Source organism: Chelonoidis abingdonii, chromosome 25 (genome assembly GCF_003597395.2).
Source record: "Chelonoidis abingdonii isolate Lonesome George chromosome 25, CheloAbing_2.0, whole genome shotgun sequence".
Taxonomy (NCBI): domain Eukaryota; kingdom Metazoa; phylum Chordata; order Testudines; family Testudinidae; genus Chelonoidis; species Chelonoidis abingdonii.
The window spans coordinates 2,141,936-2,158,108 of NC_133793.1; the positions used below are offsets into that span (position 1 = coordinate 2,141,936).

At 47.6% G+C, this 16,173-nt stretch overlaps 1 protein-coding gene across 3 annotated transcripts in view; it reads left to right on the forward strand.

The window, feature by feature from the left end:
* The window catches only part of GRIK3 (glutamate ionotropic receptor kainate type subunit 3), a 240,912-nt gene that overhangs the window by 189,353 nt on the left and 35,386 nt on the right, over positions 1 to 16,173 (forward strand). The window contains exon 11 of one of the 3 annotated variants that reach the window (XM_032796281.2): positions 5,691 to 5,926. The exons of the other annotated variants lie outside the window; for them this stretch is intronic. Coding sequence (XP_032652172.1) covers positions 5,691 to 5,774 — 84 coding nt within the window. The 3' untranslated portion in view covers positions 5,775 to 5,926. Of the gene's footprint in view, positions 1 to 5,690; positions 5,927 to 16,173 lie in introns of those variants that run through there. 3 annotated transcript variants of the gene reach the window in all.

Below are 16,173 nucleotides of genomic sequence, written 5' to 3' on the forward strand. Positions count from 1 at the left end.
TGCTCTCATGCTTTATGGAGTGACCCTTCAGTGGAAGAGGGAGTGAGAGCAGGTGCACAGGGGACAATTTAATTTATTTATAAATTCAGCTGATTTTCTAAAATCATCTGACTCACAGAAGGGGGGGGGGAAACCACATCACCAACCAGAGCAGCTGCGTTCTTGCTTCCACTGCCATTTAAAAGAGCCCATTAAACACTAGTGCATTTCCAGTGGCAGCTTTACTGAGTCCCAAAGCAGCCAGAAAGGCAAATTGTCTGAGACCTCAGCTCATGGCCAGAGGTCCCTCAACTTCCTAATGAGACGCGTTGCTTCCAGTGCATGCTGTGATCCCAACAGCCAGCCGGACAGCGGAGGAAATCTTGCGTTTTTGTGACGCTCTTATTCCCAGAATTGGGTCTCTAGGAGAAGCAATGATGACCAAGGGGTCTAGCTTCTCAGTGCGGGGAGCGAGACAAGCAGCCCTGGTGTTTTGGCATCACAGCTATTTTGCATCTCTTTCAAGTGATTCAGCCTCCTAGACTGCCTCTGAAGTTCCTGGCGCCAATATGAAATCATTGCCTAAGCAAAATAACTTGTGTAGCTGCTGCGATACTCTTGTAGCTTATGTGAGGGGAATGTAGTTGCTGGGTGACTCAAGTCAGTAAATTAGCTTCTCTGTGAATAGCTAATAGGCTATTGCCTTCTTGTTAATCACAGGATTGGGAGTCGAGATCTGGGTTTTGTTCCTGGGTCTGCCTCAGACTCCCTGGGTGACCTTGTTCACATGGTTTGTGCTTCAGTTCCCCCATCTGTAAAATGGAGATGGTACTAATTACCTGCTTCACACAAGTGCTACAAGGCTTAATGTTTGTAAAGTGCTTCCAGTGCCGCAGTGGAAAGCACTGGCGAGGTGAAAAGTAGAGCAGGGGCATGTCAAAGTAGCTGCAGTAGGGAATGTGTCCTCACTACTTACCAGGAAAGAAGCAAACTCTTGGATTCAAATCTTGCCTTCATATTTGTGCTCCCCATGAAGTCCACAGAGCACAAAATGTGACCCTGGCTGGTTATGACGGTTTCCTAAGGGGCTAGTGCTGTAGGAGATTACAGTAGCCTCCGTATGCTGGGCGGGCTACGTTACAGGGACCTCATTTTGCTAGAGAAACTAAAATCCCGTTTCGTTTCAGCTGGCAAGATGAGTTAACCCGTTAAATACAAAAAACCTGCGAAAAGACATGACACTGTCTTGGCTTTCTAACCGTGCTCAGCTCCTCGCGCTTTTATGCAATTATTTTCGTCTGTGCCTTCTAACCCAAGATGTCTAGCTCTGTAGCCTTTTCCTCTTCGCATGTTCTGCATGATCCCTAATGGAACTGTCCGGTACCTCAGTCTCTGAAATGCAACACACACAGCTGAGCAGGTGTTCTGAGGCTTTTTTTTATGCTACACATGTTGCAGGAGAAGGTCAGGCCGTGGGGCAGGAGATAATGCAGACTGGATAATGAAACATAATTTGAATATGTAGCATACTAAGATACAGAACTAAGTGTCACTTGAAAACACCCATAACTAAAAAATGGTTTGACAACTTGTCTTCAACCTTTCCCAGGCAAAATTCTAGTGGTCCCTTGGAAAAACTATTCACAGAAACAATCTGAAAATAGTTTTCCTTCTGCAAGGATCCAAGAGATGGGGTAATGTGGCTCATAATTAGAACTCCGCATTAGCTCTGTCTGTTTATATACCTACCATAAAGAGTGACTGGCTTTCCTGTGAGGAAGGAGAAATGTTGCCCTGGGGACAGACAGCTTACTGACACTGTATTTCACAGCAAAAGGGTTGTTTGTCTCCAAGTTCGGGACATGCTCTGCTTAACGTTCACATGGAAACATTGTGACTTGAAGCACAGTGGGAGAGGTTCTGCTTCCACTTACACTGAAGTAAATCCAGAGTGAATCCACTGAAGTCAGTACAGAGAACAGGGAAAGAGATCATCCTTGACTTTCTACAGTAGATATTGACACACATCAGCCATTCACACTCAGAACGGCAGGACAAGGGATAGACCATGGGCACTCAACAAGGCAAAAAGTGTTCTTGGTCTTCTCAGCTGGATCCTTCTGGCTACTGATCTGAAAGACTTTGTCTACATTAGAGTATTGAACCAGACTGAGCACCAGAAGCTGAACCATGCTGAACTGGTTTAAGGATCATTGCACATTTGCACGAGCACTAGTCTAAGTGCATGGGGCTTCAGTGCCCGCTATGCGTAACCCGGAATTTGCAGTGCAGATCTGAGAAGCTGGGTATTCTGAGAGGTTTTGCAAGGGACAGCAGTAATGGGAAAATTAGTTAGAACCATTTCAGCCAGAGTGTATCCAAATCGGCACTAAACTACTTCAGAGTAATTTAGCCCAGAAAATTCATAGTCTACTTGGTTGGCACACTTGTAATCTGCTGGAGCACTTTTGTCCGCGCACACAATATTACAGATGTGTAAGGAGACCAACAGATCTTAGCACAGAATACTTCTGTAGTGCAGACAAGGTCTAAACATCCCTTAACAAGTAAGCAGGACAGAGACAGTTGAAGAGAGAATTGGCCAAAAGAAGACAGACCACCTCTCAGCTAAACCACATCATATCCTTGTTCTGGAAGATACTGAAGGGCTGTAATGAATTTTTCAGCTCTGATCAGTCCAAGGTTAGATTGAAACGCCAAGCCATGCTAAGTGTAGGGAGGGTAAAGATACATGATTTGGAAGCACAATATAAACTCACTGTGATTTTTGGACCTCCATATCAAAATAATTCTGAGTTTTCTATGAAAAGTGAAAATTAACATAAGGGGTCAAACCCTGCCCCCAGTTCCACTGCATAATCTGGTCCTAAATGCTTCTCAAAAGCTGAGGCCCTCCAGAAAACCAAATCCATCCAGATTTCATCCGATGAAGTGGGTACTCACTATGAAAGCTCATGCTCCAGTACATCTGTTAGTTTATAAGGTGTCACAGGACTCTTTGCTGCAAATCCATCCAGTGGCAGAAGTCACTGAGCAGCAACTAGTCATCTCTAATTCTCAATCCTCAGAGAAAGACATTCCTGACAATGCAAAGAGCCTTATTTCTGCTCCTGCATACCCCATGCTCCTGGCTATGAACGTTAGAGCGAGCTCTGTGCACAGTGAGCAGGCATGGGGTGTGATTATGGCCTGGAATTCCATGATGCCATCAGTCTGGTGTGGAGTCATTTTGAGAAATCCCAGCCAAAGCATAACAAGGTCCAAGGGCTGGAAGCTGAAGATAGGCAAATTCAGACTGGAAACATGGCAGACATTTTTCACAAGATGGATAATTAACTATTGGAACAACTCCCCAAGGGTTATGGTAGACTCACCATCACTGCGTGTTTTAAAGTCAAGATTGGTTGTTTTTCTAAAAAATCTGCTCTAATTCAGGGACAGTCTCCCCTGGCTATGCAGGAGGTCAGACTAGATCAGTGATTCTCAAACTTCTGTACTGGTGACCCCTTTCACACAGCAAGCTTCTGAGTGCGACCCCCTTATAAATTAAAAAAACACACTTTTTAATATATCTAACACTATTATATATGCTGGAGGCAAAGTGGGCTTTGGAGTGGAGGCTGACAGCTCACGATCCCCTATGTAATAACCGCATGACCCCCAGTTTGAGAACCCTGGTCTAGATGGTCACAATGGTCTCTTCTGGCTTTAGAATCTATGAATACGGAATAGACTGTATGAAGCTACATTTCTGTCTGCTGGAATGTGGGAGGAGTCCTAGCCATCCCAGATTTTAACCTGTGCCCCACATTTCCCTGTGTTTTCCCTCTCTGTGTCTGGGACCCTGCATTAGCAAATCCCTACAAGCTAAAGGAAACTTTGCTGTGCTGTAATGCAGGAAAGGGGATTTTGCTGGAGCATGGCTGGATTGTGGGGTACAGGGAAGAACCAAGAGCAGCTGAGACTTACGTGTTCCCTAAATACGATTTTGTTCCGCTGGATTGATAGAAACTTGCTATGTTAAATGTCATAGATTCTTTCAGTATTTCTGAAGCATTAGGACCCCAGCTCCTACTCTGCACTTCTTTTGCAAGTGTAATGGGAAGAGTATTACATCTCACTTTATAAAATATGGTTTTGAAGTGTGATTAAATCTGACTGGACTTTTTAGACACACTGTTGGCAAGTGCAAATAACAACAATTTTTAAAGTGCCGTGAAAGTTTCAGATTAAGGGTGTATGTAAATATGCAAACATTAATTAGCATCCCTGCAAGGTACTTTTAATGGAAACATTAAATGACTTGCCCAAAGTTACAAAGCAGGTGTGCAGCAGAGCCAGAAAATGGACATAGGAATCCTGACTCCCATTCTAATTCTCTGCACTAGACACAATTTCCTCTTGGTTCTTATTAGGCAATGCTAATGTCTTTTTTCCACCACTGACTTTATCATTATCTTGGAAAGTATGAGAGCCTCAAGGCAGAGGGCATTGCCTGACCAAGGCTCTGAGGCTCTGTGGTAATACAAATAAATAATAATAATAGGAGCTGATATGGGAAACCTTGTTAGCCTTAATTAATTCGTAAAGATAGGGTCAGTTAAACCTGGTACAATGCCTTTATTAATAGGATCATAACCATTCATAATTTATTTCAGCCATCAACTCATTAATCTGCGCCACAGTGTGCAGAAAGTGGTGCAATGCTTTGGAATATTGTAACTTCATGCCTTTGATACCTCCACCAAAAAACAAAAATGCAATAATCTGACGTGCTAATTTGCCAACTCACTGAAGTGTCTTTCGTGCTGATTTCACTTCAGAGACCTCCTGGAACAGACCCTGTAAAACAGAACAACGCAATAATTAATGGCATAATCCCATTACAGTGACGATGGGAGAGTGCTGGAGATGGGTAAGAGGCAGGAAAAATGAAGATAAGTGGCCACTCTCCCCTAATGATGCAGACTTGACCCTCTAGGCCGAATAAAGAACAGAGCATGTCAGGCACTACTTGGAGAGCATCTTCTCTTGGTTGTTCCTTTCACAGCATTAATTCTCCTAGTGAGATCTGAGTTTTGCTGTCTAGGGTGTGGACATGTCCTGCTGCCTCACTCTAGCTCCCATAGTTCCCTCGGAAGGAGCAAGAGACACTAAGTCTGTGTGGCTGCACTGGCCCAGTTTGGGTCTGCGTGATACTGACACTGCAGGCACCATTTGAATGGAAGACCGGCCTTAGCACCCCCTCTCCCGGCACACAGTAGCTCTGGGTTTCTGCACCATCCAGGCTGCCTCACTGCATGATTGACAGGGATGGCCCCACAATGAAGGGAAAATATTCCATTGGATCATTTGGAAATCCCAAATCTGTTGCATGAGATTCACTGAGCAACACTCTTCCTACTAAGTAGTCCCATGGCCTGGCAGGCCTTAAACTAATCCCTTGAGCCCAAAGGAAGAGGCGTTTGGAAGACTTATAGAAGGCAAGCAAAGCATAGCTGCTGGTCTCTGGGAGGTTTTAGCTGCAGCACTGCTGGCTCTTTGAATCCTCCTTTCTAGCAGGCCTGGGTTGGCGGGTGCTTGTCTTGGAGTGATTTATCAGTATTACCCAAACCCCATCTAAAGCCATTATTTATTTTATCCGTGGGTCATTACGTTTTATAGAACTGTTTATGTATAACATTAAACAGGGAAACTGTTTGAGTGCAACCAGATGGGGCCTGTCTTCAGCAGAGAAGCATCCGCAAATCACGCACAGAAGGAACAGCAGTTGATTGGCACCGGGGGAGACCCTGAGGTTAGGAGTCCGTGCTCACTGAAAGCTGATCAGGTGAAGGCTTCTGAGACCTGGGCTTGGATTGGCCCAACTTTATCTCAGACATCCACCTCCTTCTCAGTGAAGTGGGCGCATCAAGGGAGAGGCATGAGTCAGGTAGGACCATAGGATCCTGTGAGGTGCTGAGCACACAAGGTAACGTTCACCCCGTGTAGAAGCCATGGGGCGCATGGGTCTTGTGCTGATCTCCTAGTGCAGCCGCTAAGTGGTGCACAGGCTTCAGTAGGACTTTAGTGGTGCCTAGGCCTGGCAAGGCTGACATGGGACTTGTGTGCCCGGCCCCTCCGAACAGGATGAATTGTCTCCTTCCTGAGACGCGAGGCTGAAATGTTATGATGATTGTTTAGTGTCTTGAATGACTGAGACTGATGGGAGATGCTGTTGTCTTAGGAATGTCTGAGGCAGAAAGACAGGATTCAGCCAGTGTGGTTTTGGGGAAGAGCGCATGGGAGAAGCCACGTCCTGTCTGAGCATTGTGAAATGTAGCCAAGGAGAAGGGAGATGTTAGTCATGTTGCTTAATGCACTGATAGAAGGTGCCCAGATACTATGCTACTGAGCACAGTACGGGGACTAGAATAGACCCAGGTAATTCAGGGAAGGGAGGAGGGGAAGGAGTGGAACTGAGGAAATTAGCTCCTCTAGGGCTGCAGCCAGAGACCGTGATGCTCAGAAGAAGGGGTTAGGACACTTGCTGCAGTAAATGTGTAATGAAGGAATGTGCATGAGCCCCACTCCCATCATGTAATTATAGATACACCTGGGCTTTATACACATTGTGTCATTTCCCCAGCAGTCTGCAGTGCAACGGTGCAAACTCCAGAGTGTGACAAAGCTCTGGCTGTTTACTTGATGGTCTCTTTTGGTTTTTTTGGAGCTATGTGAAAACCGGATCCAGACAGGTGGTAAAGGCTTAGTCTGAAAACCTTTGTAAAATTGGCTTGGTTCTAGTCTGGCCTTAAGCACAAGTAGGAAAAGCAACAGCAGCCTGAGCGACTCGTGACATGACCCTACCTTCCATCTCCCAGAGACGGGTCTGTAGTGGACAGCCTACGACTGTGAGGTGCAAATTGTACATCCTGTCCTGCTGCGTTTGCTGTGATCTTCATCCCTCCTAACAACAAAAAGCATGGTCTGTGTGAAAGGTGTTTGGTGGCCTTGAGACCATTTCCAAGCTGACATGACTCTCATCACATTAAAGGACCACCACAACTGCTACTAACTGCACTCCGTAGTTGGCAGCTTCAGCAGGGAAGCCATGAATGGATTGGTCCCTGGGGACTGAACTTGGTCTCAGACCATGAGCAAAGCTCATTTTGGGAAGGTTTGGGGTGCACTGATGGTGCAGGGGTGGACACTTTCAGTGCCGTGGTTTTATGGATAAACAGAGAACCTTATGGCTGTCAAATCCACCTCCTTTCGCCACCAATGCACATGCTCTCGCTCTCTCTCTCTCTCTCCAGACACCAACGACAACTAATGCAATTAAACCCACATTATGGATTCGTTATCCATAACATTTCATTTGAAAATTCAAGCTGTCTGACAACTGCATCTTGAACTCTCTTGATGCTAGAGTGTGGGGCACGGCATTATTTAGGACATAAAAGCAGCAGAAAAGTGGGTTATTCTTGAAATTTTGCACACACATACAAAAAAACAAAACTTCTCTTGTGCTGAAAATAAGTGCCAAATTGGTGTGAAATTTCATGTGGGAAATAGAATGGCATGAAAAATAAGAAGGTTTCTAATGGAAATTCCTGCTGACCGGTAAGTGTAGTGGAGACATAATATCTGTCTGCAGGGACGATTTATAACAGTTGATTGAACACTTTCACAATAAATGGACATTTATTGACAGTAAATTCTAGTGGTATTACATATTATGACCATGTGGCTGCGTTCTGATTAATGCTTTTTGCGCGGAGTGCCAGGGGGCTGTTTATTTCAAGTGCCTGTTAGCTGGGAATTCATTCGGAAGCCAATGCCTCAGGAATGGAAAGAACCCATTTGTTTGGTCCCGAGGTGTACTTCATATTTATTTCTACACTGCAGGGATTCAGCATTAAGAAGAAGGCATAAAATAGGAGGAAATGCTGTGCTTCCAGCTGGCTGACCGCGCTTCTGCCTTTTGTGCGGGTTGGAGCGTCATTAATTAGGTGGATTCATCTTTTTAAATCCAGTGAACACAATGGAAAGGCAACATGGCCTTGTAGATGGGGCTATGGACTGCAGATGTAGGTTCTATTCCTGCTGCTAGCATCATGTTGCTGTGGGACTTTATGCAAGGCTCTTCCCCACTCTGAGCCTCTGGTTCCCTTGTCCGTAAAGCCTAGTTAGATTGTAAAGTCTCCAGGGGAGAGACAGTCTTTTTCTATAAGTGTATACAGCACCTAGCACCATGTGGCCCTCATCTCAGGTGGGGATCTTGGCTGTACTACCCTAGAAACAATGAAAGCACTCTGTAGAACAGGCCATGACCATTAAGGAAAGAGAAGCAGGAAGCCATTGCCGTAGCAAGAAGCCCGGTAGGATGTGATGATGCTCATTTCCCATGTACGGCACATAGCTGAGTTCCTCCCTGGCTGTGTTTGCTTCACCACTGAGGTTAAATAAGTTCACTGGCCAAACACGACGTCTAAATGAAGCTGTAAGAACAGCCATTAAGAGCCAGAGGGGTCAGAGTGTCACATGATGTCAGGGAGTGGGAAGCGTTGAGGGCGGCTCGGGTCACAACCTCGTCGTTATTCAAACATTAGCTCTCGCGCTGAGGGATTAGACAAGCAGAATGAGCAGTTGCTCCCAGAGGGCTCTGCGCTGGGCAGTCAGTCAGGGGAGTGGAGTGCTCAAAGGCATAATGACTCCTGGCCGGCTCAGTAGGCTGCAGCCCTGCGTATCATCTCTCAGTTCTTTGGTGGCCTCTGTGAAATGAGCTGGTTGTCTTAGTCCTGTTCATAGCGGGCCTCCTGTGAGATCAGCCCATGCAAGGGGAGTCCGAACCCTCCACTTTTCCCTCGGGCTGCTTCCCAAGGTCAGAGCTGAATCTCATTGGCAGGGAGGAGCACAGGGGTGAGTAACTTACGCAGCTACTGCCCAGGCTGTGACCCTTGATGCTTTGGTGCTCGCTAAATAATAGAAGAAGATGCAGTCCCTGGCCCAGGGAATTTATGGTATGAATCAGGCCCAGGCACTTAATGCACTGGCAACAGGTGCAGTCTTGGAGTAGGACAGGTGTCTTCAGGGGCGCATTGCCCCCATGGAAGAAGCAGGTTTTGAAGGAAGAGCAGGAAGGAGGTGGTGCCAAGCAGACAGGACAGCATGGAGGAACAGACAGGAGAGGAAGGAGGCAACAGAGGGAGCCTTTGGGCAGCATAGACAGCAAGGGAGTGTGAGAGGAAGCTAGGTCAGAGATGTAGGCAGGGCACAGACGGGGAAGGCACAAATCAAGCTTGCCATGGGAGGGCAGAAGAAGCCAGTGATGGAGCCAGGCAAGAGAAGTGACCAGGTCAGAGCGGTGGGAGAGGATGAAGCATTGTAGTGGCTGTGTTTTATGTGTCCTTGGTAGGAAGAATCGAGAGCTGTACTGTCTGGCATTGTCAGTCAGGCACCAAAAGAACAATTAATTCATTAAATAAGATATGCATTATTTACCTGTCTCTCAGCCAATGCACACATAATTAGTTTATGCAAATACCTAGCTCTGGATGGTGAAATAATCATGGAAGTGTTCTATTTTCCTGAATAAATATGTATCTTGGGGCCGTGTTTGCCAGACAGGCTGTGAATGGCTGCTCCATGCCTCAGCTGTGGACTAATGAGCTTTACCTACACTGACCCTTGCGAAGGGACAGTGGCTGTTTGGGAGCCGCTCTGACCCCATTCTCTTGCACAGCTGAAAGATCTGCATGGGGCCAAAGGTTTTAAATAGGAGTCGAACATCTCTGCTCAGAGTTTCGATCTCCATCCACTTACACTGGTATAAACCAGGATTAACTCCACTGAGCTCACAGTGGGGTAAAATCTGGGTAAGGAAGAGCAGACTCACACCCCTTTAAATACTGTGGGGGAAGTTTCCTCATTTGGCATTCAGTCTGCTGGACAAAGTTCTGCTTTTGGCTCCAATTCAGCAAGGCATTTAGGTATCTGCTTAACTTTAAACAGATGCTTAAGTCCCCAATGAGACACGAGCCTGTGTTAAAGTGGTTTTGCTGAGTCAAGGCTCCGGTGCAGCTGGCACTTGCAGTAATTCTGTGGCTATAATAAAAAGCCTTTTTGCTGTTCAGCAATGCAAAATTCTGGGATGAGCGGATGAAACATTCTGAGGCTGTAAGTGACATCCTGGTTTGTCATGCCAGAACGCGACCATGACAGCTTTGCCCCTGCTAAGCAAATCCTTAACTAGAAGCCACCTTCCAGAAAATCTGCATTGATGAGAAAGGATCTCAAAGTGCAGTTCTGTATTACGGTTACCTGCTTCAGGCTGACATTGTTTGGGACACTTCAGCAAAAATGGCTCGGCCATTGCTCATAACAAGGTTAGGGGGAAATACGTAGTTTTGCCCATGTTAAAAAATTCTGACAGCTGTTTTGTTGAGAAGCTCTAGCACCTCTGTAGTTTGGAGCAGGGACCTGATTATTTCTGTACAGGATCATGAGGGAGTCCCCATATAGAGGGAAATAATTCCCTAAATCCCCATCTTCTAAAAGATTTCATTGGGAATTTTCATCGATTTTTTTAAAGGCCAGAAGGGATTATTATTCTGAACTTCTGATAACACAGGCCACAGAACCCTCCCTCCACCCCCCATGATGCCTACTTTTAGCCCATAAAGTCTGGCTCAGATAGACATCCTCACTGATTTAAAGATTTCAAGTGCTGGCGAATCCACAGCATCCTTAGGTAAGTTGCTCCAGTGGTTAATATGGTTTCATAATGCCTAAGAGCAAATGCTGGGCAAAAAATACAGGATAAATAATAATTAGATGGATCTCTTATGTGTGTGTTAAGCAGGGGTGGCTCTAGACATTTCGCCGCCCCAAGCACAGTGGCATCCCGTGGGGGGCGCTCTGCCAGTCGCCAGTCCCACAGCTTTGGTGGACCTCCCGCAGGTGTGCCTGTGGAGGGTCCGCTGGTCCCACGGCTCCACTGAAGCCGCGGGACCAGCGGACCCTCAGCAGGCACGCCTGCAGGAGGTCCACCAGAGCTGCCTGCCACCCTCCCGGTGACTGGCAGAGCGCCCCCCGTGACATGCCGCTTGGTGTGGTGGGGCCTGGAGCCGCCCCTGGTATTAAGCACCAAGTGTGCACAACATTGAACAAGAGCGAAGTCCAGTCAGAGACACAGCACTTGCCCTGAGGAGCGTGCGGCGTGACATTCATACAAACCAAGCCACCTGCTGATCTGTGATTGCATTTGCAAGACTTTTTACCAGATGCTCCCCAGGGTGGTCTGAAGCACGTGGTCAGTGAGGTAGGGTAGAACACGTTCCCTCCCCAGGACAGCTGTGTTTCCCACTGGTGGGTTTTACAGCAGCGTATGTGCTCGGTTTCCACATGACAGAGATGCCTCAAGGATTGTGGTGTCTGGTGCACCCTTGAAATGCTTTCAGTCAGTCATCCAGAGCAGCTGAATATTTTGCAGTTTCCACCTGCAGGGCTTAAACTTGCTGGGTGAATTTCTTGTTGCCAGGCAGCTGTTCATTGCTGGCCAGCAAAGCTGCGCAGGACAGTGGTTTTAAGGCTGCACAGTGTGGCTGTCCTACTCAGTCAGACAGGGAAAAGAAGTGAGAATCCAGGGCAATGCCAGACTAAATCAAGAAATTCAGGAAGAATGTGACCCCATGTGCCTAAGTGACCTGGATTACTTGTGCCGCTGGGGTTGTAGGTGGTTTTGCACATGACTGAAAATTTTGGTTGTAAAAGCTTTGGATTTTTGTGAGCTCTGTCAGAAGCTCTGAAAACATTGGCTACATGATAATTTATACTCAGACACAAACCCTGCTTTCAGCTGATACAAATTACCCTAAAGCACGTCTGGGAAAGCAAACTGCCTTTCAGAAAATGGAGCTTGTTCCACCAGCACTTTGAGGAGGCTCTGCCTGAGTTTCCACATTGGTGTGACAGACGTTACTAACGTTGCTTGATGCGCCAGTGGCTCAGATACTAGGGTGATGAGTGCGGCCTAGGAGCCTAGCTAGACTAGACTAGGAAAAGGTTGAGGGTGTATCTGGGGCACATGATGCAATTACCTCTATTGAGTGATCTGGGTCATTGACATGGCAACAGATTTCCTTAAACTGCCAGGACTAGAGTTCAAATCATGCTTAAGTAGAAGGTGGAATTTGATGGTTTCATCTTCGGTTTTGGTGGATGGACAAAGATTTCAAAGTTAATCCTCTTTCTGAGGCTGAGACAAAAGGAGACTGAAGGGAAGAGATCTGGTGACAGACAAACCTCCACAGGTTCAGAGTTTGGGTGAGTTTTGAAATGCTGAACTAAACACTTTTCTGGCTTCATGCTGGCCTCTTTGCCATGGGACCTCCTGACCTTTTAGCTCAGCTAGACCAGGGATTGGCAACCTTGGCACGCAGCCCATCAGGGAAAGCCACTGGGGAGCTGGGACTGGTTTTTTCCCAGTAGCGTCCGCAGGTTTGGCCGATCACGGCTTGCACTGGCTGCGGGTCACTGTTCCAGGCTAATGGGGGCTGCAGGAAGCGGTGGCAGCACATCCCTCAGCCTGCACCACTTCCCGCAGCCCCCATTGGCCTGGAATGGTGAACTGTGGCCAGTGGGAGCTGTGATCGGCCGAACCTGTGGACACTGCAGGTAAACAAACCGTCCCGGCCCGCCAGCAGCTTTCCCTGATGGGCTGCGTGCAAAAGGTTGCTGATCCCTGAGCTAGACTATTATTCAGTGCAGTTTGTGCTCCCGATCTCCTAAGGTAGTTCTGAAAATCTCTCTTCTCATTGTTTATTACTGTTATTTGCATGACAATAGTGCCTAGAGGCCTTCTGGAGCCCCATTACGTTAGGTGCTGTACATACATATAGAGAGGGGCCCTGCCCACAAAGCTTGCAGCCTAAGACAAACTGGAGATATTGCACGAATGGCCGTTTGTGTGGCATCCTGGTATTTCTGCTTCAAGTCAAAAACCAGGAAAGAGGGAGGTGGACGATATCAAAAATAAATCAATGAGGTGCTTCTCTGAGCCCTGGACAAGCTTCCATTTCCGTTTGGTTTGAGCTTCAAGGCTGGTTTGTATTGGATTTGAACTGATTTGCCATTCCCTAGCTGCCATTCAGCCAGCTGGCTTAACTGTAGTTATTTATGTTTGTTTTAAATGTGCCTGCCTGAACTCTAAACGCACGTACAAGGAGTAACTCATGCTACCCCAAACAGACCATAGAAAAGGTTAGGGCTTTGCCAAACCAGCCTACTCAATCATTGAAACTATAAGTACTCATATTCAGATGAAAGTCCCTCTGTGCAGAAAGCCAGCAGAAGAGATGTGACCCCAGTGGGGCCCCACTCACATACTGGGTGGTGGCCAGGCCATGTGTGCTGAGTTTCACTCAGAGTTAGCAGAAGCCTGTCACTGGGGGTGTTTGCAATAAGACATGAGACGTGAGGAACAAAAGCACAGTACAAAATGTCCCATCCTTCATTCACACTCAGCACTGAGACACGCCCCCCAGCATCCTAAAGCTCTGTTACTTCTTTGGGTATGGCTACACTTGAAACTTCAAAGTGCTGCCACGGCAGCGTTTCGAAGTGCGAGTGTGGTCGCAGCGCCAGCACTGGAAGAGAGGTCTCCCAGCACTGCACGTACTCCACATCCTCATGGGGTTTAGCTTGCAGCGCTGGGAGCCGCGCTCCCAGTGCTGTGGCACTGTTTACACTGGCACTTTACAGCGCTGTAACTTGCAGCACTCAGGGGGGTGTTTTTTTCACACCCCTGAGCGAGAAAGTTACAGCGCTGTAAAGCGCTAGTGTAGCCAAGGCCTTTGACTCTCTGGGGTGTCCACGGAGGGCCTATCAAGTTTCACCATGAAGTCGACTGTGAGGAAAGAAAATGAACACTCTACCTCATGCTGCTAGAATATTACTTCCTGCTACTTAATTCCTGGGATGGCCTCCCTCTGTGACATTCTGTACTTGAAGCAACATTGAAATGAAGGCCAAAAAATATGCCTTCTATGTAGGATGGCATTTGCAGCATGCTGAAATCTCTGGTTGTTAAGTGTTGCTGCAGGAGGCAAGGTCACAGCCACGGGTTAGGACATTTTAAAATACATTGTCTCTGGATCTATAATGAAGTCTATTAAAAATGCAAACTCATTCCTGGGCAGATCACAGCTGGGTCAAACCCCCTCAGAACAGAACATCTCCCGCTGCTAAGCACAGTGTTTATATACCTAGGATCAATGGAAGAGCTATGTAGTAAAGTCACAGACTATAATTATTAAACAAAGTGGACCAAATTCTGCCTGCCCCTACGCTGGCATACATCTGAAGCCACTTCCTTGAAGGTCATGAATTTATACCAGTGTCACCTCATACAGACCCTGACCCAATGCATTAAGTAGGTTCTGCACCATCGAACTGCATTTCTTTTTATCCATGGAAAGTATTTATAATTACCACAACACCTGCCCACCTCACCCTCTGCCTGCCCCCAGGATCTGCATGGTTAACGTATGGTCCAAGCCCTGGGATCTGGATGCCTGATCCAAACCCCATTGTAGATAGAAAGAATCTCATTGACTTCAGAGGACTTTGACTCAGGCCTTGAATGCAGAACAGGGTGCAGATAACTCCTGGGGAAGCATCTCATCCCCAGCTAGGCTCCCTAGGAGGTCTTAAAACTCATGGGGCACCAGCATAAGTGGACCCCCCCCATTTCTGCCCCCATGTCCACCCCCACACACTTTGCAGGCTCACAGGAGACCCTGCTGAGGGAAGCCATAACAAGCCATCCTGTGAGCATCATAGCCCTGCCTACACCCAGCGAGGAGGAAGACAGTAGCTGTGCAGTCAGAGTTGCAACCAGGATCACTGGGGCTTCTGAGCAGCAGAACCCCCTCTTCCCCCATGCCATATTAATGGGAGCTGAGACCATCCCTAAAGACGGTGGTTCTCAGGATCCTAAGGGGGAAAACAAATGGGCTGAAGGAAGAAGCAGGAACCAAGGAGGGAGTGCAGGGGTGGGGGGAGGGAAGGGGTAAACTGAAGAATTAAAAGGAAGGAGTTCCCTGTGGCCTTGTTAAGATTAATAGAAGCATAATAAATTGAAGCTGTATCACAAATCCATCTCTCTGCGTGAGCTGCTTGCTGCACCAACTAGTGCCAGGCAGTGCAAGACCCAGATGCCTTGAGGGCATCAGAAGGATCCTGTGGCTATGGCGATTATTATTCATGATGATTACTACTTGGCCTCCCTGAGCACTGGTGTGAGAACCAGGTCAGACGTAGGTGATGGATAGAGGGACACACACCCAGACAGCAGGCCAGGGGGGCAGATTTCTTGCTCCAGCAGCTGTGTACTACTGACAAGACCCACATGCAAAGGAAGAGGAAAATCCTGGAGCTGATCTGCCCTGAGAGCCAAGATTAGAATTTGTCCTGTGGCTTAGGCCCAGTTCATCATGGCAACTGCAGTGGGATTGAATGGTGTTCAGCACCACACAGGATCCCACCCTGGGAGAAGGAGCTGGCCCGGGGTTGGTTTGTTGTGGAGCGAGCAAGCTTTAGGCTCTAGTCTCCAGGCAACATGTGCTGCAAACTCAAGTGACCCTAACAGAAAGGCTGTGTGGTCTGGTGGCTGGAGCCCTGGGCTGGAGTGGGGAGCCCTGGACTGTATTCCTGCCTCTCCCACCGACCTTTTGTGACAACCTGAGCAAGTCACTGCTGCGCTTTGTGCCTCATTTTCCCCTCCCATCTGTGGCTGTTTATATTGCATACCCTTGGAGGCAAGGACTCTCTCACACTCTGGTTTCAGTCATGTTTTGTGTCCACTCAGTTCTGATACATCCCTGACTCTACAACCCTTGGGCCCCATCTGCAGTTGATCTAAACCTCTGGCGCTGGCCCAGACTCCACCCATCGAGACCCAAACTGCTTCCTAAGATCCTGGTATCGTTGTCGTCTTCAGGTTGGGGGTGAGGGGGAGCCGAGGAGGGGCCTGCGTGTTTCTGCTTTGGGTGAGGCCAGGCCTGCTCCAAGTTGGAATAACCATCAGAGGGAATTTACCAAACACTTGCTGCTGCTCCCTGCATTCGGTGGGCTTCTCCCCTGCCCTGAGCGCCCAGGCTCTCAGGAGGGTGGCCAGTCTGAGGAGGC